Raw genomic sequence first — 24,095 nt, forward strand, 5'->3', positions numbered from 1 at the left:
GCGTCCTATCACAAACAATCGTAACCTTAACCACATACAAACTCTGTAAGATGTCTCATCCAGCTGAATTATAGCTATTTTACTATTCTCTTCATATTCCATGCAATTAAGTTCTATTACTTGTATATATATTTTTGTAAAAATAATTTAGGAAAATATTATGAATATTCCAAGTCAAAATAATACTCTCCACCAAGTTTGGTAATTTTGGTGACCATTTTTGGCAAATGTAGGAGAAATTTGACCATGGCGCAGAAGGTAAAGTTGGTCACGACACCATGGGGTGTCCAAAAATGCTCAAACCTGCCACGGCACAAATCTGGCCATCTGGAGGGTGTCTAGATGGGTTTGTGCACTTTTGGACACCCCATGGTGTCCTGACCAACTTTGCCTTCTACGCTGTGGTCAAATTCCTCCGTTATTTGCCAAAATGGACATCAAAATGGATGAAGTTATCAAACTCCTTCATCTATCTCTTCAAAATCTATATTTCTTCATAGGAAATCATGAAGTGCATTAATCCTTTACAAGGTGATATAGTAGCAAACCTAAAAATTAAAATAAAAGATACATGGACATAGCCAACCTCCATGACTAAGAAAACATAGAAAATGAAAATTTTAGATTCCTCTTCAAAATATGTTTTTTCTCATGTAATGCATCAAATTATTTCAAGGTGATTTAGTGATATGAAATAAAATATTTCATTGACATAGCCAATCTAAAAGGTGGCTCCAAAGGCAAGATAAACAAAGAAAATGAAAATGTACAAGGTGATGTACTGGAAGATCAAAGTCTTCTGGATTAAATTGAAAATTACATTGACATAGCCAACCTACAAGGTTCCTCCAAAGTGCAAGAAATCATATAGAGAATATATTGCCTAAGGGTCTTACCAGAGCTGTGCTACAAGGCACATAAGTTGTCATATTGACAAACTGTCATTTGCTAAGTTACTTTGTAAATATTTTCTTTTCCATGTTTATCTATGTTGAAGTTGATGCATCTATAAAGACACATGAATTTCAATTAGGTAGATGAAGGAATTTAACAATTTGGGCACCATTCCAATGTCCATTTTTGGCAAATGTTGATGGAATTCGACCACGACACTGAAGACAAAGTTGGTTGGGATGTCATGGGGTGTCCAAAAATACAAAAACCCACCACGGCACGAATTTGGCCATTTGGAGGGTGTCCAAATGGCCAAATTCGGGCCATGGTGGGTTTTGGCATTTTTGGACACCCCATGATGTCCCACCAAGTTTGCCTTCTCCGCCGCAATCAAATTCCTCCTACATTTGCCAAAAATTGACATTGAAATGGCCAAAGTTGTCAAATTTCTTTATCTACCCCTTCAAAATCTATATTTCTTCGTAGAAAATCATGAAATGCATCAATCCTTTACAAGGTGATGTAGGTTTGACATCATTTTAGAAATTTAAATTTAAATAGATGTAATGCATCATGTGATTAATTCTTCTTCTTCAATAAACTTTTGAGCTTCAAGACTTACATTAGTAGCATCACAAGCTACACGCATCTCGTTTGAATCACCATTCCCTTCAAGTCCTGCATCGGTTTTTTTTTTTTTTTGGGTCACTCACCATCGCTGCACTACCGTGGACGCGCGACTCTCTCTCTCGATGTGTATGTGTCAGCACCACACACTATAGAAGAAAGGGAGGGAGAGAGGAGATGAGGAGGAGAGAGAGAGAGGGAGGGAGGGAGGGAGAGAAAGGGGGAGAAAGACGGAGGGAGAGAAGGGAGGAGAAAGGAGAGGGAGAGGGAGAGGGAGAGGGAGAGGGAGAGGGAGCGCAACGCAACGCAAGGGAGAGGGAGAGGGAGAGAGGAAGGAAGGGGAACACGATGAGAGGGAGGGTGTGATTGAAAAGGGAGAGGGAGAGGTGAGAGTTAATATACTTCGCTGAAGGAATTCAAACTTCCCTCCCCCATTCCCCCCTTTTCCCCATTGCCCATTGCCCAATCCCCCTTTCCCCTCCCCCCCCCCTCTTCCCCCCCCCTCCCCCGCTTCCCCTTTGCCCCCCCCCGCCTTCCCTTCCCCCCTCCCCCCTTCCCCTTCCCCTTCCCCTTTCCCCCCCCCCCCTTCCCCCCATTCCTCCCCCTCTCCCCTTTTCCCCCCCTTTCCCCTCCCCTGCCCCCCCCTTTCCCCCTTCCTTCCCCCCTTCCCCCTTCCCCCCCCCCCCTCTCCCCTTTTCCCCTCCCCCTGCCTTTTCCTCCCCCTCCCCCTTTCCTCCTCTCCCTTCCCCCCCCCCTTTCCTCTCCTCCAATCCATTAATTTCCTTCCTTCCCTAAGGGCGAATATTTTCCCAAAGACGAATTTAGGAGCTTCTCCAAACTAGTGTGGCTAATCTTTTAAGCTTGAAATTTGATAAATTCGCCCAAAAATTAACATAACTTTATCATATGAGGTCCAAATTTAGCTCTCCTAACACTCAAATCAATCAGCATAAGTCAGCTAAAGTCACCTATAGGGTTAGAAATTTCAAATTCCAACTTATTAAAAACCTGTGAATGAAGTTTAATTATACTTGATAAATTTGCCCAAAAATTAACATAACTTTATTGTATGAGGTCCATATTTAGCCCTCCAAGTACTCAAATCGATCGGCATAAGCCATTTAAAGTCATTTATAGGGTTAGAATTTTCAAATTCTAGCTTATTAAAAACCTATGAATGAAGTTTAATTATATTTAAACCAAATTCACAAGCTAATATTTGTAGCATGGCTAATATTTGTAACTCTACCCCATACCCTAAATCCTAAACCCTGATCCCTATAGCCTAAACCCAAATTCCTATACTGTAAACACTATTTCCTATAACTTAAACCCTAAAACCTATACCTTAAATCTTAAACTCTATACCCTATACCCTATATCCTAAACCTTAAGCCAAAAAATAGTATTTGACATGTGTTATTTGACCATGCACATAACCGATGGGAAAGATCCTTTGCACATGCATCAATCAAATCTATGTTAAAGCATGTGCAAAGTATCCCACAAATCCCATTTTTCACCAAGTGTTATGTACAACCGTCAAAAAATAGTATTTGAGGTGTGTCATTTAAACGTGCACATAACTAATGGGCATGATACTTTCTACACACATGAATCCAACCTATGTTAATGCACATAAAAATTATCATACCTATTGTATATAATTTGGATGGTCAAAGTCACCACAAACCCAATTTTCCATCAAGTGTTATGCACAACCGTCAAAACATATCATTTGAGGTGTGTTATTCCTATGCGCACATACCTAATGGACACGATAATCTTCACTTATGTCAATCCAACCTATGTTGAGGCTTTGGATGGTTAAACTTGTCACAAACTCCATTTTTTATCAAGTGCTATGCACAATCGCCAAAAAACATGCTCTGAGGTGTGTTATTCGAACATGCACATACTCGATGGGCATGATACTTTGCACGTGTATAAATATAATCTACTTTGAGCTGTCTTCAAAGTATCATGACCATCAAATATGCTCTAGATGGTCAAAGTCACCACAAACCCTGTTTTTCACCAAGTGTTATGCACAACCGGAAAAAAATAGTATCTAAGCTATGTTGACCATTCGAATGCCCTCATACCCAATGGTCATGATACTTTGCACTATTAACTAGAAAAGAAATCAATGCATGAGGCTAGACGCTAGGCATGGCAATGCTCGACGGCCATGGAGGAAAAGGGAACGTGAGGGAAGAAGAGTTAACATAGGTGGGGAAAAGGGATTAGAGGGGTGGGAATGAAAAGGGGGAATATGGCACAAGGGGGAAGGAAGAGGGGGAAGAGGAGCATGTACATGATAGGAGGTGGAATGTAGAGATGGAGACATCAAGGGAAGAGAGTCATGCTTTATTGGAAAGGAAGGATTGGGGGGGGGAAATCAAAGTACTAGCTACGTGGCTTTACAAGAATGAGCGTGTCCCATCAAGGAATAGCCCCCTCCTTTTATAGCCAAGAGAGAGGGTCTCTCCCAATAAATGCATCCTCCCACATGCATGGTGTGTGTGGAAAAGTCTCCCATGTGGGCTAGGTAGTTACACACTCTCAATTGTGTGCGATAACCCTTGGCCTCATTTTTCCACATATATCAACCCCCATATCCCAAGTCTAAGATACTCCCCTGGTCTCTTCCCAATTTTATAATACATTCAATCATCTAGGAGGATAAGTGGAGGGTTGGTACAAGGAATCTTGCCACCTCATCCTACTTTCCCCATTATTTAACTTGCATTCTTAGACTATCTACACCCCACCCCACATGGACCTATCCTACATGGAGGGAATAATCCAATATAATATCCATCTCCACCTATTTTATATTACTTCTCCCATGGTCCTTGGTCCATGTCTCACTAAATGCAGGCATGGGACCGCCTAGGTGGAGGGATGGCACATGGAGGAACCATGCCACCTTAACATTTTATAATATAACTACCATGGATTATGTACAACACACCTTATGGGTCCTCTTACGTGGAAGGGTGGCACATGGTCATGCCCTACCACCTCAACCCTGGGCCCTATGCACACCATATTTTATTATACTATTGCCACACATACAAGAACACACATATATTTATGCCTTTTACCTTGGTCAAATTTATCCATAACAGCCCCCCCCCAGGCAAGGAATGCACAGCATTTCCATGCCTGGGACCATCACAAACAAAGAAGGGCTTGAGATAACACTTGTTGATCACCTTCTTGCCATATGGCTCATGTAGCTCCTGTACTTGTACAGACCCATTGCTACGTTCCTTGATGACTTTGTATGGATCGCTCCACATTGGAAGGAACTTTTTATCCATCTAGTGGTCAATCTATTATCAAAGCATAGCATAACATCCCCCTCAGCAAAGTGTCTTTCCCATCCCTTGCGAATCTTAGCATCCATGCGGGCCTTTTTTTGGTTCTTTTGGATCTCTGTTTGATGGAGTGCAAGGTGTTGGGTTTCATCTAGCTTCTCAAGTTGTACCAACCTGGCCTCTACATGTTCATCTTCTATCATCCTCTGTTCTTGTGCTAATCTCAAGGCCGGAATCTCTATCTCTAGTGGTAAAACTGCCTTAGTACTGTACACCAACTCAAAAGGAGTGTGACTTGTAGACATTTGTGGGTGATGTTGTAAGCCCACACGGCTTCAGTGACCTTCTGATCCCATTGGCTCCTATTCCTTGTGGCCATTTTCCCCATGGTTTTACAAAGGAGGCCATTGGTCCGCTCCGTTTGTCCCATGGATGCTGGATAATAGATGCTAGAACTGCGATGATCAATACCCATGCAATCCATGAGCAACTCCACTACTTCATTTAAGAATGGACTCCCATGGTCAGATACTATTTCCATGGGTGTCCCAAACCTTGTGCAGATACATTCAAATATGAAATTTGAAACTGCCTTACCATTTGCAGTGGGGAGGGCGATAGCTTCGGCCCACTTAGTGACATACTGAGTGGCTACTAGAAGATACTTCTTTTTGCGGGCAGTCATGGGCAGGGGCCCAATAAAATCTATTCCCCACTTCTGAAATGGATGGATGGACATCACTGCGTGATGTTGCCTAGGATGCAAATCCTTCCTACCAAAGAATTGGCATGGTTCACAAGTTTTGCAATACCTAGTGATATCCTTGAACAAGGTCGGCCAGTAGTACCCAGCATGTAAAATCTTCTTAGCTGTATAGTCACCAGCATAATGGACTCCACAAAATCCATCATGATAATGCTTCAATACCTTAGGTACTTCATCTGCATCAATGGCCCGTCTTAGTACCCCATCCATGCCTTGATGGTACAACACCCCACTGTAGCGCCTACTATCTCTGTGGATCTTCTTTCTCTCATAGCTAGTACTTTCTGGAGGAAAGGAGAAAGCGGTCAGAAATCTATAGATACCACCATACCATGGATCCCATACTTCTATGGCCACTACAAGGGTTACATCGAGGCACTCCTCTAAATCAATCAAAGCATTCTTCAAGTTGGAACAACACCCCTTTACGATTTTGAAAGAAAAATCATATTCTTGTAGAACTTCCAACCATTTGGCCAACCGGCCCATGGGATTTGGTGATATAAGAACCTGCTTTGCAAGACCATTGCTAAAGATTATAATGAAGGACTTTCCAGCCACATAATGCCTAAATTTCTCAATGCAGAACACCAAATACAAGGCATGTTTGTCAGCCTCAGAGTAGCGTAATTCAGTTTCGAGCAATTGTCGAGAAGCAAATCAAACAGGATACATGAATGGATCCTCCCCTTGCTGGAGAAGAATACCTGCCAGAGTATGCTCACCAAACCCAGGATTGATATAGAAAGTCTTTAACCAATTAGGATTGCGTAAAATGGGTTCTGAAGCCAAAGCACTCTTGATTTGTACAAGCCCATGATCACAATCCTCATCCCAAGAGAAATCAACTCCATCTTTTAATAGCATAGTCATGGGTCACGTCAAAGCAGCATATTGATCAATGAAGCAATGATAGTATCCTGCTAGATTGACAAATGAGCATACCTGATGTTTGGTTGTTGGTGGGGAGAGCTTGAGGATAGCTTCTACCTTCTTGAGGTTAGGCTTGATGCCCTCGGATGAGATAATATGTCCCAGTAACCTCCCTTGAGTGGCTCCAATGGTGCATTTATCAGGGTTGAGGCTACCATTCACATCATTGACCCTTTGGAAGGCCAACCTAACCTTCATGATGTGCTCCTTACGTGCCGAGAATATACAGAAATCATCTAAAAACACCTCCAAGAAAACCCCCAAATATAGAGCAAACACCACCTGCATAAATCTTTGAAAGATAACAGGAGCATTGGTGAGGCCGAATGGCATCACTTTGAATGCAAATGTCCCCCAAGGTGTGGCAAATGTGGTTTTAAGCACATCCTCCTCAGCAATTCTGATTTAATAAAACCCGGAGTAACCATCACATAAAGTATACATCTCATGACCACTTACCTTCTCAAGAATGAGGTCTTGAAAGGGAAGAGGATGATGGTCCCTCTTGGTGGCCGCATTGAGTTTCTTATAGTCTATGCAGACCCACCACTTGTTGTTTTTCTTTGGGGTGACTACCACTAGTGAAACCCATTCAGTATTGTGAATCAGAACAATAAACCCAGCTTCTACAAGTTTTTGCAACTTTGAGCACAAAGCATCGGTCTGTAGGGGCCCTAATCTCTAATACTTCTGAGCCACTCAGCTCTATCTTGTGTTCTATGGCAGTCACATGATGGCAGTCACATGGCGAAGGTGGTGGTAGCCAGTTGTAAAGAGGTCAGGGAAATCTTTAAACATTTCTAGGAACTCATCTTTCTCACTCGGAGTGAGGTCAGGGGAAAGCATAGATTCAAGCTGTTGAGGACTAGCTGTTACCTTTTCTACAGGTGGCAGGGTTGGAGACACCCCCATCATGTAAACCTCCTTTGAGAACTCCTCCCCCCCATCTGATTCTTCCATTGATTTAGACACCGAGGATGAGAGAGTATCATTGTCTTGCTCCTCTTCTTCTTCTGTTTCCGTGGCACCTGGTTGCACCGAGATCTTCTCCTTAGAAGCACCAAAAGACATGTGTCCTGTATTCCAATAGCTGACTGTATCACTCTTTCTCAACCATGGTCTCTCGAGTATGGCTGGATAACTCCTGCCTGTATCTTCGATGTCCATCACATAGAAATTGACGGTGGTGGTCAACCCATTGATAGTGATGGGCAAATCCTTAATGACTCCCAGGGTGGCGAGTCGTCGACCATCTGCTACCTTGATTCAAGTGGAGGAATGCCTTGTGCATTCCAAATTCAATTTCTTCATGATACGGGGCACCATGATATTACATGTAGCTCCCCTCGACACACACACTTTTGACACGGCAATTATCTATGATGACATCTACTATATGCGGCTGCCGATCAATTTCTTCAGAGATAGAAGAAACCACTCGTACCTTTCCCTTTTTCTTGCTCTTCCTTGTTGAGAGCCCCTTGCTGCAGCTCATGTCTCACCTTAGGGCTTAATGCTATTAGTTGAGGAAGCGTGATGCTCAAAGACCGATGAGCAAGGTCCTGAACGACCGAATAGTCTTCTTGCCCTAAGCCGATAGGAAAATCCGAGGGCAACCACTTACTCCTGCAAGATCTTTTAGTCTTCTCTATTGGTGGGTCTGCCATCTCAGCATCTGAGGGCTCTAAGAAGGACACCTTCTTCCTGGGGTGGCTCGCGGTCCATGGTTTGGAGAGGAGTCTGAGGTGGTACAACTTCTCTTCCCGAGGTCAAGGATTTCTACGTCAGAATCCTCGGTGCCTAATTCACTTAGAAGATTCACCCTTGGAATATTGGGACATTCCGTGCGATAATGACCCTTCTGGTGGCACTCGTAGCACACAACATTGGCACATTCTCTTGGAGGGTGATTGGCTTGATTTCTTATGCCCACCATCTCAAGCCGAAGATCATTCAGGGCCTTAGCTAGGTCATTGACTCCGGGTTCTTTAGCAAGAGGGGCCGAGGGAGTAGGAAGGAGGGGGGCTCGTGGGCGAGGCTAGGGAAATCTTCCAGGCGGAGGTTGAGGATATACTCCTTATTGAGGGTAAGCATCTAAGGGAGGACCATACATTTGAGGTGGAGGCGGTGGATACATCCTTGATGAGGGGTGGGGGTATGCCCCTGAGTTGGACACCCCCAAGTTGTTGTTGCAAGAATTGAGGGGGTTGTGGAGTGACAATCGTCTTCTTTGGAGCAGGGTCAGATTGAACTTTATCAAACTTTTGAGCAATCTCATGTGCTAGCACCATACTTTCTGGATTCTCCCATTTAAGCTTGAGGCGAAATTCGTCACTTGCTCTTGCTACAAGGTAGCCCAGCACATGTTGAGTCATTCCAGCTCAAAATCTGGCATTGTCCTCCTGCATGGCAATTAAATGATCCAGGAGCACAACCGCTCGATCCACATATCGACGCGTCGTCTCACCTTCTAACTACTTCAAGTTTGCCACCTGCAAGTACACATTCTTCGGCTCCTCTTCTTTGCCAAAATACTCAATCATCGCTACTGTCAACCTTGGCCAGTTTTGGTGAACGTCTTCAGCCTGCTTCTCATACCACACTTGAGCCAAACCCTCTAGAAATGTAGGAAGAACCAACAGCCATCTATCTTCAGTAAGAAAGTTGAGAGAAACACAAGGGCGCTTGAAGGCCACAGGATACTCATTTGGATTTTCTTCAACCCATTCACAAAACACGAGAATGTCAACCATGCTTGGAAAATGGAAAAGAGAGAGACGAAATGAGGCTTATCTATTGGCAAACAATGGAAAGAGGTATCTTGAATCAGGCGAAGATACATCCACAAAGCACACATACGCAGGGTAGGGTGTGACTGGTGTATTGTGAAATATAATACTGGAAGAATCATTAGCATAGAATAGCTCATAGACAATCTTAAAAGGACCAACCCTCATGATATTGCATCCATCTTTACAAGCGAGGGTTAGAGACGCGGCGCTACATGAGGTTGTTCATCAAGGCAAACAAGAATGCCATGACAAATGTCAATAGTTGGAGAGCTTGCACATCACCTTCAGTTTCTTCTAGTTCTTATAGTCACCATGCTATTTCTTCAAGGGGTGTGTGGTTTGGCATCCTTCTTTTGTGCAATGTCATTAAGGACCTTTTTGATGATCTTTCGAAGTCGGTAAACTCGTATCAAATATACCCAACACTTAGTTTCATGATGACCACAACCTTTGCATTCCTTACAAATGATCACGCTCATTCGTGGCTTGAGGCTTTGTTGGGTGGTGCTTCCACTTGCTTCATGCATGATTGAAGTACAAGCTTCACGTGCCAAGAAATCAGTAACTATATTTTGAGCTCGAGGGATATGCTGACTTCTTACCTCTTCATGAAACCAAGCCTTCGCTCCACAACTTCCACCTTCCACTAACTTGTTCACACACGAGTTGAGAATCTCCTTGCACCTCAAGTTGCTTGATGCGATGTTCTTGCGCCTTTTGTAGCCCAAAAATGAGTGCCGAGTACTCAACTTGGTTGCAAGTACTTGCTGGTGCAGACTTGCTATAACAATACACCTCACCCCTTGGTGAAGTGAGCTTCACACCCACACCAGTAGCCTTGGTCGAAGGTTTGTATGCACCGTCAAATTGGAGGAGCCAAGATGTCATCACACCAAGACTAAAATCCGGACATCCCAAGTTTCTCAGTAGTCCAAGATAGGTAGAAGGAGAGGGTGGGAAGAATTCCAAATATCCATGCAAGCTATTAATAGAGATTGTGGAGCATACATGCATTAATGGGTTATAGAAATTCAAGAGAGTGGACAACAAAAGGGATAAATCCATGAATAGTAGGCACTTGCAATGATCACTTCAAACATCTTGGAACATCCATGCAAGGTATGATAGAAACTATGGAGCTTACCTTCATTGGGCTAGAGTAGTCTTATGAAAAACTAGGATTACGTGAATGACAAATTTTGAGAACTTGCCCTAAAATGTAAAGTTTCAAAATTTGCAAATTTTAGGGGTATGCAAATTTTTTAAAGAAAAAATAACATTTTGAATGCGATCAGGGATGTTTCTATCGAGCCTATACTTATATATTAATCTAAAATCCAAGCGAAAGTTTATTGAGTTAGTCTTTTTAGTTTCATAATAGTGATAGAACATACTACAATTTTTAATATTTTCTTATTAATTTTGAAGAAAAACTTGTAAATCTTGGTGAAACTTTAAGTTTTTTCTCATAAAAGTTTCAAATTCTGACGAATGTTTCAAACCTTTACTTTTATTAGGGCATACAAACTTTCAAATCCAATATAAAAGTTTCACCTCTTAATGAAACTAACAAGGAAAAATCATCCATGAGTGTGATTTTGGAAGAATGCAAAGGTATTGAGGTTTATATATATAGTTTTGGGAAATTTTGTAATACTAGTCTAAGAGAGGTCCTAAGGGTTAATACTTAAGAGAGTGGGTAGTGGACATCCCTAAAAGGGATAGTGGTTTGCATTACATTCTTCCCAAAATAAAAACTATTACCAATGTTATAATTTCGTGAGTTCATTTAGCAAGGATCAATTACTTTGTATGGGGGCAATTGGTGCCTCACTTTGTCAAATGTATAAACTCTTACTTATCACTCACAATCTAAGAGCAATCTAATCTATAATTTACTACAATTTATAAACCATCTTCACCCTTCTCCTTCGGGTTTGACACTCATTACAAATTTTGTAATATTGTGGTCGCCTTTCAAGGTATATTTTGATGAAAAATACATTGCATTTTTTTTCCTGCATGGGAAAACATTGGTGGAGCCGTCAGTATGTCCACCAAAAAAAGCATGTCAGTATAGACATCGAGTCTCGATGGTGTTGATACCATCAGTATGGGCATCAACGGCCTGACGTTGTGTTTAATTTTCTAATTTGTGGAGTAGAATCGGGCTTTTTTCAGCCCCATTCTACCCTACTATACATTACATCTTTTATTACCAAATTTCACTTCAAAATAGAGTAATACAAAAATGGATACATGCCATCCGAGCTACAAAATTGCCAAATGGGCCATGGTTGAAACTCTTGTATCATGTATTATAAAGCTCCCTTCCAAAGAGGGTAGTACGAAAACGAATACATGCCAAGATAGCTACAAAATGGCCAAATGGCCGAAATGTGGCTAAATCTAAGCTAAATCTACTCATTCTCATGGTCATCTCAATATTTGTTCTAGCATCCTACCTTGTCTCCTACACCCTCCCCTCCTTCCATTCTCATCTCCTCCCTCACCCTCCTCACCTATGCCCTCACTTGCGGCGCTTATGCCCTAAGAATGTTGTGTGAATTAATTTAGAAAGTATAACTAAAGCCTAATTTTAAAAATGGAAACGTTGAGAACAAGGAGGATCAGAGACTTGCATGGAGACCCTCCATTGCCATCCAGGTGATAGGTACTCCCTCGCAATCATACCTCTTAAAGAGAGCCCACGTGCGATTCTCAAATCCATAGGCATACTCCTCATGTATAGGTAGTCACCCAATCGTGGATTGCTTGTGAACCCAAATTAAAAATATAGGATGCATTGCGATGACCAAAACAACATATTCAAACCAAACTATAAATTACAAAAGAAGTATGTAGCACACATATACATACCACCCATTCCTCGAGTCCTTTCTTGCGCACCTCTCCTTTGCATACCTGCTCGTCGCCTTCCACTGCTTGTCTCAATTCTATGGCTCATTGCAAATATTTTGTCTGACCCTCTTACAATTTTGCTTATTCACATCAGGAGGCCTCGGCTTGCCCTCCCTCAACATATCCTAGATCTCTAATTAGCAATGTTTAAGTACATTTCCCATCTATTCAAGCGTATACATATCAAAACTTGTGACCAGGTGATATAGGATACTACTTCATGAGTTATTCTATGAAATAGTCTTTTTTAGTTGACCTTAGTGTGTCCATTTATCTTATATATTTGTGTCAAACATCACTTGCATGAGCGGACTCATGTGAGCTATGACTATGGCCCCTTTGTCATCCTCGACGATCTCCCATGAGTCAACATAATATGCCAGCTCTACATCTAAGAAAAGCCAACAGAGTGTGGATGGGCCTAAGTTGGTAGATGCAGGGGTGGTTGTGGCAGTGGGAGGGGTGGAGGAGGCCAGAGGAGTGGCAGATATAGGGTGGCAGTGTAGCCAATGGCATGCTATTTCTCAACATGGGAGCCTTGGCTATGATGTGTGAACTCATCCACATTGTCGAATGCCGCTAAGCCACATCCTTCTACAACTTCATTCCTGAGCCAACAACACCTCATTTATGAGGTGACCCCTTGCTCGAGAGAAAAGGCCTATCATACGGAGTTGAAGGAGAGGGATGAGTCGAGGTCATGCAAGACTCAAGGGCCCGTTGTAATGTCTCCAATTGGTCAGGGTTCATCTCACAGACAATCTCTTCATGACTCATCTGCAGGGTATGTGAATGGCTCGAATCTAATCTAGATGATTGAGGGCTAGAATAGCTATTACATTGAAGAGACATAAACAAACAAATAAACAATTTTGAATTAACAAAACTTGAGTTCCATAATAAACAAAGAAAAGTTAACAACACTTGAGTTGCAAAATTAACAAAACTGAATAAACAAAGGAGGGAAAAGAGGGAAACAAAAGGGCTAAAACAGCAAAAAAAAGAGGGAAAGCTAAGGGCTGAAAAAGATGGGAAAGAGGGATTAGAAAGGGCTGAAAAAGAGGGAAAAAGAGAGAAGGGAATGGGGAAAATGGGGGAGTTTAGGGAAGAGCTGAAAAGAGAGGGAAGCGAGGGCACACAAAGAGGGATGCAGAAAAGAGAAGAGAATAAAAGAGAGGAAAGGGATGAAAAGAGAGGAAGGGGTTGAAAAAGAAGGAAAGCTAAGAGGGATGGAATGCAAAAAGGCAAGAGTATGTAGAAAATAGAAGAGGAAAATGGATGGATGTGGAAAAGAGAAGAGAAGAAAAGAGGGATGGATGTAGAAAAGATAAGGGATGTAAAATAGAGAGGTCAAGAAAAGAGAGAAAAGGGATATAGAAAAGGGAAGGATGTAGAAAAGTGAAAAAAAGAGAGGGAACGGCTGAAAAAGGGGAGGGCTAAATGGAATGGGTTGAATTTTGGAAAGGGGAAAAAGACACAGGGAAGGGTTGAGTGGTAGGGAAAGAGGGCAAGAGGAAAAAAGAGGGATGGAATGCAAGAAGAGAAGAGGGATAGATGTAGACAAGAGGAGAAGAGAAGAGAATGTGGGAAAGACAAGAAAGGAGGGATGGATGTAGAAAAGAGAAGAGAGAAAAAGGGAAAGAGGGGTGTAATGTAGAAAAGAGAAGAGGGAAAAAGGGGTGTAGAAAAAAGTTCTAGAAGATGGACTTATTTTTAAAAAAAGAGAAAGAGAGATGGAATGTAGGAAAGAGAAGAGAGGAGAGAAGAGCAATGAAATGAAAAAAGAGAAGATGAAAGGATGGAGGGAAGAGAATGTGAAAAAGAGGGATGGATGTAGAAAAGATAAGAGATGAAAAAGAAAGAGGGATCTAATGTAGAAAAGAGAAGGTGGAAATATGGATGTAAAAAAGAGAGAAGATGAATCTATAAAAAAGAAGAGAGAAAGAGAGATGGAATGTAGGAAAGAGAAGAGGAAACGGAGAAAAGAGAAGCTACATATTTAGAAAAGATAAGAGGGATTTAGACAAAAGAAGTGGCGAAGAGTGATGGAATGTAGGAAGGAGAGGAAGGGAAAGGGAAGGCTGAAAAAAGAGGGAAAAAGAGAAAGAAATTAGGAAAAAAGAGGGAAAAAGGATAAAATTAGGGAAGGGATGAAAAGAGAGGGAAGGGAGGGAAAGAGAAAAGAGAAGAGGGAGAAAAGAGAGGAAGGGATGTAGAAAAGTAATGGGGAAGGTTTGAGTGGTACGGAAAGAGGGCAAGAGGGAAAAAGAAGGAAGGAGAAGAGGGGTGGAATGTGAAAAGAAAAGGGGAATGGACGTACACAAGAGGGAAAGAGAAGAGAAAGTGGAAAAGAGAAGAAAAGGAAAGAGGGATGCATGTAGAAAAGAGAAGAGAAGGAAAGGGAAAGATGAATGTAACGTAGAAAACTGAAGAGGGAAAGAGGGATGTAGAAAAAAGAGAAGAGGGATGGAATGTAGGAGAGAGAAAAGGGAATGTAGGAAAGAGGAATGGAATTTATAGAAAAGAAGAGGTAAAGAGAGATGTAATGTAGAAAAGGGAAATGGAATGTAGGAAAGATAAGAGGGAATATAGAAATGAGAGGAGAGATGAAATGCGGAAAGAGAAGAGGGATGAAATCCGAGAAGAGCATAGGAATGGATGTAGGGAAGAGGGAAAGAGAAGAAAAGAGAAGAGAAGAGGGATGGATGTAGAAGAAAGAAGAGAAGGAAAGTGAAAGAAGGATGGAATGTAGGAAAGAGGGAAAAGAGGAAAGATGGAGCGTAGGAAAGAGAACAGGGAATGTAGGAAAGAGAAAAGGGATGTAGAAAAGAGAAGAGGGATGTATAAAAAAGAGAAGAGGAATGTGGAAGAGAGATCAAGGATGTAGAAAAGAGAAGAGGAATGTAGAAAAAGGAAGAGTGAAAGTGGCATGGAATGTAAGAAAGAGGGAAAAGAGGATGGGAAAGAAAACGAGGAAAAGAGAAGAAAAGAGGGAAGAGAGGAGGGATGGAGAGGGGAAAGCTGGAAAAATAAAAATCCTATGCCCATCTCATTTGCTAATGCTTAAGGCATTGCAAATATGAACTAAAAAGAGAGAAATAAATAATCACTTACCTAGAGCTCGGATTGCCAAGTACCGGGGTGGATTAGGGTTGCCCATACATGCCTGCAAAAGAAAAAAGCGCACTATGTTTCATATAAACCAATGAGAAGTAATGCAAAAGGGTCAGAGAAATATAGAAAACAAGCAAAAGAGACAAAAACAAGGCAAAGGAGAAACAAAAAAGCAAGAAGTATTCTTCTTGTTGCAAGAAGGGGCATCATGTTTCTAAGAAAACTGGATTTTTCCTTCATGCATGCCAAAAGCTTGAGGGAAACATGTTCAGGGGCTTAGCAAAGGAACACAAATTGAAATCAAACACTTAGAAAACAAAATAGGAGGAAAGAATCACTTACCTTGAAGGAACTCTATTGGTGATGACCAATCAATTAGAAAAAGATTGCGTTTCTAAGTAGTGCACATGGGAAAATTCACTACTATGCTACTAAAAGATAGGAATAGAGGCTAAAGCTTCCAAAGAAATGAGCTTCTTTGTTGATGTGTCCCTCCGACAAGATATGGGTCAAGGTGCAAAATTTGTTGAAAGAGGATGATGCCCATTATGCTGGTGAAGGGGACGTCACAACATACATAATACAATGCAATGAAACAAGGCTACCCCATTGAACAAGGATCAATGTAGGAACATCAGATCATTTAGATACCATATGCATGAAATAAGGATCCACCATTGAAAAAGAAGCAATGTAGAAAAAAAATCGAAGCAGATCTTCTAGATAGTCTATCCATTCATCTCATGAAAATACAAAACAATGATTCCCTTATGTTTGTCAAACTTGCAATACAAGGATCTAGGATCTTGTTTTACTAGTGTAATTCATATAGTTGGAAAGAAGTAAACCAAATAATTTGCAAGTGCCACTGTACTTTGTGACATATTGCACGGATATGGTGTATGAAAAGGTAAGCCAAGTATGTATGGGACAGGAAGGGATTCCTAGTAGAAAAAACACATCCACAACATGAGAATATACCAAATTACTTCCACATTTTATAGGCTGATGAACTTATGTAACTAGTAGAGATGAGGTTTCCATAGTAGAACATAACCATGGGCTTTTCATGAGCACAAGCTAAGATAGAAGAGCTAAGAGAGCTCGCAATCTTGCCTTCGAAGATCAAAACAAGAGGTTTCTTAATGCATGTAATTATATAAAAATTTCAATGATGACTTTGATTTCTCTTCTTTGTGTGTGTATGCGCGAGTGCACGTGTCTGTGTGTGTGTGTGCGTTCACGCGCGTGCGTATGTGCGTGTGTGTGCATGCAGACTCCCACATGTAGGCACTGTGCATGTGTGCATGTGGACATTCTTACACGTGTATGTGCATGCACATGTGCGTGTGCGTATGATATGCGTGGGTATATGCATGCATGTGCGGGTGTATGTGTTTCTATGGATGTGGCATTTGCGTGTGTGTGCATGCGTGCGTGAGTTCATGCATGTGTGTGTGTGTGTGTGTGTGTGTGTGTGTGTGTGTGTGTGTGTGTGTGTGTGTGTGTGTGTGTGTGTGTGTGTGTGTGTGTGTGTGTGTGACCGTAAGTGTGCATGTGGGTGTGTGTGTGTGTGTGTGCGTGCGCACGCGCACAAGAAAAAGTGTGTACATGTGGATGTGGATGTGGATGTTGATGTGTGTGCGCATGTACATGTGTGTGTATGTGTACATATGCATGTGTGTGTGCATTCATTGAATATCCTTAATAAGTAGATATATGCTCCTTTAAAGCAAGTGAATATTGTGTTGTATATTACAACATAAAGTTCTATTGGAGAATGAAATGGTATGCTTTGCGGGGTGTGTATGTGTGTGTACGTGCGCGCGCACACATGTGCACGCATGCACGTGTGCATGTGCATGTGCATGTGCATGTACGTGTGCGCCTGCATGTGCACATACATGTTTGCATGTGAATGCATACATGCATGTAATATCCTTAGTAACTAGTTGCACACTCATTGGAGAATAAAATGGTGTGCTTTGTCATCTTGTCATGAGGATAAAGGTTTTTGCATTGAAACCAACTTCTTCAAGGTCAAGAAAGGCAATCGTTTAAGTAAAGTTTATCTACAATGCATGACATGTTCTACCAGTGCTTATTTGAAACGATAGCACATAAATGGTGTCATTTATGAGACGTTGCTTTTTTATTAGAGATTTTAATCAATGACTAACATGATAAGCTCTTACAATAAATTAGCATTGTGAGGAAAGAAAAGAAATGTTCTAAATTACATGTGCTTGGTGTGGCTACTAAATCTTTTGGAAAACCCCAATTTCATATGTGTTCATGCACCAAACATTGACCTTGAATCAAAAGCATGGTTCTAGACCCTCAGCTTCTTCAAGATGAAGACACCTCTTAACAGTAGTTACAAGTGTCACAAACTTGTTTAATGCCCTCATTTTCTCCAAAAAGTAGATTTTCTTCCTAATATATTGTTGATTTTCAACTATACCCATCCTAGGATTCATTTTTGCCAAATACACATGAAAAAGAACAAGGACCGACGCATTGCACATCCATCTTGGAGAAGAGGGGGCAAATGGTAGGGTTGTAGGTTGTAGGGAGTTGATTTGGATCCATGAAAGTTGCACAAGTGATGTCCTAGGAAGTTCACTTGGCCCTATCAAATGTGCATGATAACCAATTTTGCTTTTTGGATATATAAATAGAGGTGTTATCTTTCTTCATCCAATGCTTGCATTAGGAGAGCTATAGCATTCCGTCATTTTTTGTGGCTCTTGCAATGAGCTACTTTAGAGCTAATACCTCAAATGATATCTTTGCTCTACACCTTCAAGTTCATGCATGTGGGCACTTGGGTGGAGGTGATTGGGGTTTAGAGTGGGTATGCATTTACAAAAAGTGTTCAAGAGCCCAAACATGGAATTTGGATCCATCATGCAACCTTTTATAAAGCTCATGTCTCATGGTTCATCATACTACTATTGTTAAAAGAGGGTATAGCTCTCTATTACAAAGGGTCATGCATCACATGTCAAATCATTCATATATTGGAATATCATATTCATACATTACTTTAGAGCTAATTTGTAGCTTAGAAAATTGCCATATATAGAATGATATACACTTTCAAACTAGTAGAACGTCTTGTGATAAGGATGTGACCACAATTCCAAGAGCTCTTAGTAGAACCACTGGAAACCTTGTGAAGTCTATACGCACAAGTGAATTTTGTGGACAAAAGTGCACATGAATATTCTTCTTAGAACTAAGGCACCTAAGAGCACAAGTTTTGTAATTCTTATACATACATACGTGGTGCGTGCGTGCATGCGTGCATGTGTGTGTGTGTGTGTGTGTGTGTGTAGAGAGAGAGTGTATATTTGTGTTCCTTAAGAAACACAAATGTTATAATCTTCAAAATTCTCTAAAACGTTCAAATTGTTTCGTTTAATCTTACCTTTATATAATCAAGTTCGTTTGTTCCTTCTCTCATGAGCCCCTAGGAGGGCGTCTCTGATATTCAAGCAGAAAGGCCTCTCTCTCTCTCTCTCTCTCTCTCTCTCTCTCTCTCTCGTAGAAACCATGTAAACCCAGTTGAGGGAGATGATCAAATACAAGGGCTACCAAACCAATGAGCAAATTGACAGCATATCAGCCCCTACTAAAGGACGAGACTTCTACAATGAGACGAAAGCACAAGCGTGTTCATATGAGAGGTCTAAAAGAATAATCAGCAGTACTATTTCATGATTTTCCAATTTATATGTGCAGCAGACTTATTAACAAACTTGAAAGGAGCAGGAGCGACAGATGGAGCAGGATGCCTCCTTGGAGTGCATTGCGCAACATCCACAATTAGGACAGTGAAGCCTGAAAGCCTTGTGAAAGGGAGCAGCTTTATTTTGTTATTGTTTTAGAGCTTCACATGTGATCCTGGACCATTTTTACTGCAGTCTATTGCCTTGTACATTTCTCTCTCAAAAGCTCTTCGCAAGTAAAAACTGAAAGACAGGTATTCATGCTTTGGGGTGCATAGACCTTAGTTTAGCTCTGTAAACAAGCAATGAATCCCTCAAATCTCTCAGCACAGACAAAGATATGGTAAAGAGTAACTCTCTCTCTCCCTCTCTATCTCTCTCTCTCCCTCTCTCTCTCTCTCTCTCTCACACACACACACAGGCATACCTGCGAAGGCCAGCAGGAGACCAAATTTCAACCCTTTTGGGATCATGACTGAAGGACGTATTTGAATTTATAGAACCTTCTACAAGATTCTGAATGAAAGGCATGAAAGAATAATTCAAAATTGAAAACACAAGGAATTACTGTTAAACTGCAATGGCTTTACACCATGCCAGGGACAATGACACTACACTTGCAGAGCTTTTTTAACAGGGCATGTGCTCTATCCTGTAATATCATGAGCCACAAAATATGCTGCCTGAATTGCACAGGAAAGTGTCCTCATCCCTTTAAGGCCAAAAGATGCAGGCCACATTCACCAACAAAATAATCTTTTAGCATATCCTGGACTTTTCATCCCCGAGATCGAACTGGCTTGACCTTGAAAGTTGAACTTCGAATGATGTCATCATCAGAGTTAAATTTGCTTTGGATTTCACCAAGTTTTTCAGGCTTTGCACAGTATGTAAACAGGAAATAAATCCCATCCAAATATCGGTTTGCAATGCCTCCCATGTCTTTTTTCCTAATATTATAAGCCAGAGGCATCATGCCACGATTAAAAACTTCCACCCCCATTCCGCCACCAGCAATAATGGCCTGCACTCATCATCAAGACATTTAGTTCAACTGTGAAATATTTTTCCTTCATTGCCATTCCCCCAATTAAGAGCTTCCACTCGAACAGTACTATTTGGCAATGGTTAATTGCATATAACATCAAAATTCAACTCTACTTGAAGAAGCTTAATTCATTATCCCATCACTTGCGATTGCACAGCATGTGGACACATGAATGTGAGTATGTGTGTCTTGTTCTGATTGGTAGGGGATGAGGGCGGGGGGGTTGGGCACGCCATACCTAGCATGCGCACCTGCTTTACTAATGAGAAGGGAAAATTAAGACAGAAAAACTGCTGCACGAGCAGCAGCAGTCATGATGACCCGGAGTTTAGTTAACTCGATAAGTTCGACATTTAGAACATCCTTCCAAACCAAGAAAGAGGACGCATTGCGAAGATGATATCTAAGAAATGTGACGCATTCACTACCAAAAACAACCTCACGCCTGTATATCATCACGAAACAGATTTCTTATCACGATATAGAGAAACATTATGGAGAGACCAAGATATTATCCACACAGCTACATTATATAGAGAAACATTATCAGAAAGTGCTGCACAGAACCAAGCCAATCCACACAGCATGGAGAGCAACACCCGGTTCAATTTGAAAAACGCCCAGAAGGTCGAAAAAAGGAATGCAAGCTCCACGACAATGAGAAACGAAGCGGTCCTACCTCTTCGTAGCGCTGGGTGAGAGCAAGGCGCTGCTCCTCGGAGATGTCGGGGCGGAGGACGGTCATGGTTTCGTATTGGGTGAGGCCAGGGGGGCATTCGACGGAGGGCTTGGGTTCAGGGGGGGACTGGACATCGCCAAAGAGGCTAGAGCCGAAGGAGTCACTACGTTGGGAGGAGGAGTCGGAGGAGGAGGAGGAGCCACGGGTGCGGGAGGGGAAGAGGTCTTGCATGGCCAAAGCGGAGGGGGAGAGGAAGCCATAGCCAGAAGATGATGATGAAGAAGAAGAAGAAGAGGAAAATGAGAGCAAGGGAGATGAAGAAGGGAAGGCGGCTACTGAGGAGAATGCAGATGTGAAGTTGAGAGCCGCCATAGCCAAAAATGCTCCTCTCCTCCAAAACTCTCCTTCCTTTTCGTTTGAATATAAGAGTGCTCCAAAGGATCCTCTCCTTGGCACATTTGGATAAGGAATTTTTCACTACTTACCATTCCCCCCCCTCTCTCACCACACACTTTTTGGCCTCCCATATATGGAGGCTTAAGTGACTTCCATGCGCATTTCAGAAAGCTCATTTTTTTGTGGGATCCTCGCCACCTGGAGCCACACCATCCCTTTGGATTCGTGCCACTTTGCTTATTTCTTCCCTTCAAATCCTCTCTCTCTCTCTCTCTCTCTCTCTCTGCTTTCCACCCCATTTTCCATGCTGCACATTCAATTCGTCTTCTTTTTCGATCTCGGGCAGGCCTTATGAATGATATTCATCATTCATCTCGTTTTTCCTCTGCCGTTGTTGCAGGTCTTAGTGAAGGGTTCGAACAAAAAGAGTAAAATCATATCCTGGTCCTGGTTGTCTGGGAAGGAAGCATCCTCCTCTAATTGATGCGGCTATTCTGAGAAGACCACATCGCGACTTACTATAACCTTCTTGGCAACAGGGTTATAGAGACGGTAACCCTTTGCCTCTTCACTGTAGCCCAAGAAAATACACTTTCGGCTCTTCAGTTCCCATTTGAACCTGTTAGCATCAGGGACATGCACAAAACAGTCACATCCAAAAACTCTGAAATGTGCAGCTGAAGGTTTCTTACCAGAAAAGGCCTGCAGTGGGTTCACAGCATTCGTGTAGCTACGATTGAGAATGTAAACTGCCGTGTTACATGCTTCAGTCTAGAAAGTCTTTGGCAAATCTTTCCCTTTCATCATACTCCTGCCCTTTTCGTAGATGACGCGCATCTTGCGCTCTGCTACTCCATTTTGCTGTGATGTATATGGCGGGGGTTTCTGCCTCTTGATCCCATGACTTTTGCAGTAACTTTAGAAATCAGTTAATGTGAACTCTCCACCTCTATCTGATCTCAATTTCTTCACCTTCCTCCCCGTTTCTTTCTCGACCATTACATGCCATTCCTTGAACTTAATAAAAGCCTCGTCTTTAGTCTTTAGGAAGTATATCCATATCCTTCTACTGTAGTTGTCGATCAGTGTCATGAAGTAGTAGGAACCACCCAAACCTTCCGTCCCCAGATGCACTGTGTTCTATTGTATGCAGTGTAAGTGATTCCGTCATGGCATTAATTCAACATGTCACCACAATGGAGGAGGCATGGACGGTCTTGAAAAATCAGTACAAGACCACGAATCAGACGCAGATTCAGAATCTGGAGACTCAACTCACGAATGAGAAATTGTCTAAGTCTGAAGTGGTAGAGAAGTTCATCACTAGGGTGAAGAATCTATGCGATCAGATGACTGCAATTGGCATCACCATTACCAGCGAGAATCTAGCACGAAGGTGCATATGGATTCTCCCACCAAAGTACGACGGTCATGTTACAGTGCTGAATACGTAGAACAAAAATCCGCCCCTCAACTTTGAGGATTTTAGCGCAATGCTTCTGGAGGAGGAGATGCGTCAAAAGACGAGAACTGGAGAAGATTCGGCTTTCTATACTGGATCAAAGAAAGGGAAGGGTAAGGACTCTGGTAACCCATCTTCTTCTGATGATCAAAAGAGAAAGAAGAAGATCAAGTGCTTCTATTGCAACAAGGCAGGGCACAAGCAGAATGAGTGCCGGAAGAAGATTGTACATGAGAAGAACGGAGTAAAGAATGAGTCCAGCAACAGCGCGCAGGCAGTACCAGTAGAGCTATTCGTAGCAATTGAGGAGATTTGCACGGAGGCAGTTCATGTACCTGTGGATGAACCTTGGATTATAGATAGTGGTGCATTGCGCCACATGACCAGTCGGAAGGATTGGTATACCTCTCTACAGCCGGTAGGGAATGACATCCTGGTAGCAGTCGGCAATGATGCAAAATGTCCAGCAAAAGGAAAAGGTACGATTGCTCTCAAGTCAGATGGAGTTGTAAAACAGTTGTCTGATGTTCTTTATGTGCCAGATATCAAGAGGAACTTGTTGTCCGTTTCTACGATCACGGATCGGGACCTCAAAGTTCAATTCGATAAGAATGGTGCACAGATTTTGGATCTTCAAGGAAAGGTCGTTGGTAAAGGTACACGGCGCAACAACATCTACGAACCCTCAGCTTTCAATGCTCGAGCCGATGTGAAGAACACTATGGTCATCTAAACCTTAGTTCTTTAAAGGAGATGCATAAAAGTGGAATGATTGCAGACCTACCAGAAATTATAGATCTGCCCGATGTATGTGAAGCTTGCATGATGGGCAAGCAGCATCGGCATCCCTTCCTAAAGAGGCCAACAGGGCAAAGGCTCCGTTAGAGCTCGTTCACATGGACCTCTGCGGAAAGATGAATCTGATCTGCAGTTGGTACTATCTATTGTCTTGCATTGGCTAGATCCGGTCTCGCAACCGGCTTCACGTCCACCCCAGTAGCAGTATCCCAAAGCTCGTATGTGCTTAGGATGGTCTTCATCTTGAACTTCCAGAGTGGATAGTTAGTGCCGTCCAACTTTCCACTTTCGCCGAACGGTGGGATTCACAGTCTTGCGGGCTGGTGGGCCAGCTCTCACAATCTGCTCGCAAACAGAAACACACTTCCAAATCTTCTTGCTAGAGCCCAAGCTCTGATACCATGTAAGAAAACAATACGTCTGTGCTCAACAGATAACAGGATCTCGTAAGCAAGAGAGAAAAGCAAATAGTATGGAGAATCAAAATTTTGATTACTATAAAACTGATACAATAGATGGCGCTACCTCCCAGCCGTGCACTCCTATGAAAGAAGCTTCGATGGCATGCTGGAAACAGTAGAGGACAGAGGTTGGATGCTAAGGA

At 42.1% G+C, this 24,095-nt stretch overlaps 1 protein-coding gene across 1 annotated transcript; it reads right to left on the reverse strand.

Annotated features, from left to right (window-relative positions):
* Nucleotides 1–19,583: 19,583 nt before the first annotated feature.
* Nucleotides 19,584–21,274, reverse strand: LOC147891910 (small ribosomal subunit protein bS6c-like). The gene is made up of 2 exons (XM_087388436.1): nt 20,836–21,274; nt 19,584–20,132 (listed from the first exon to the last, which is right to left on the reverse strand). The coding sequence occupies exons 1-2, from the start codon at nt 21,205–21,207 to the stop codon at nt 19,887–19,889; spliced, it is 618 nt and encodes a 205-aa protein (XP_087244562.1). The 5' UTR covers nt 21,208–21,274; the 3' UTR covers nt 19,584–19,886.
* Between the last annotated feature and the right edge of the window lie 2,821 nt (nt 21,275–24,095).

Source organism: Dipteris shenzhenensis, chromosome 17 (assembly GCF_047967505.1).
Source record: "Dipteris shenzhenensis isolate YYH24624 ecotype China chromosome 17, Dip_SZ_1.0, whole genome shotgun sequence".
In the NCBI taxonomy this organism is placed as follows: domain Eukaryota; kingdom Viridiplantae; phylum Streptophyta; class Polypodiopsida; order Gleicheniales; family Dipteridaceae; genus Dipteris; species Dipteris shenzhenensis.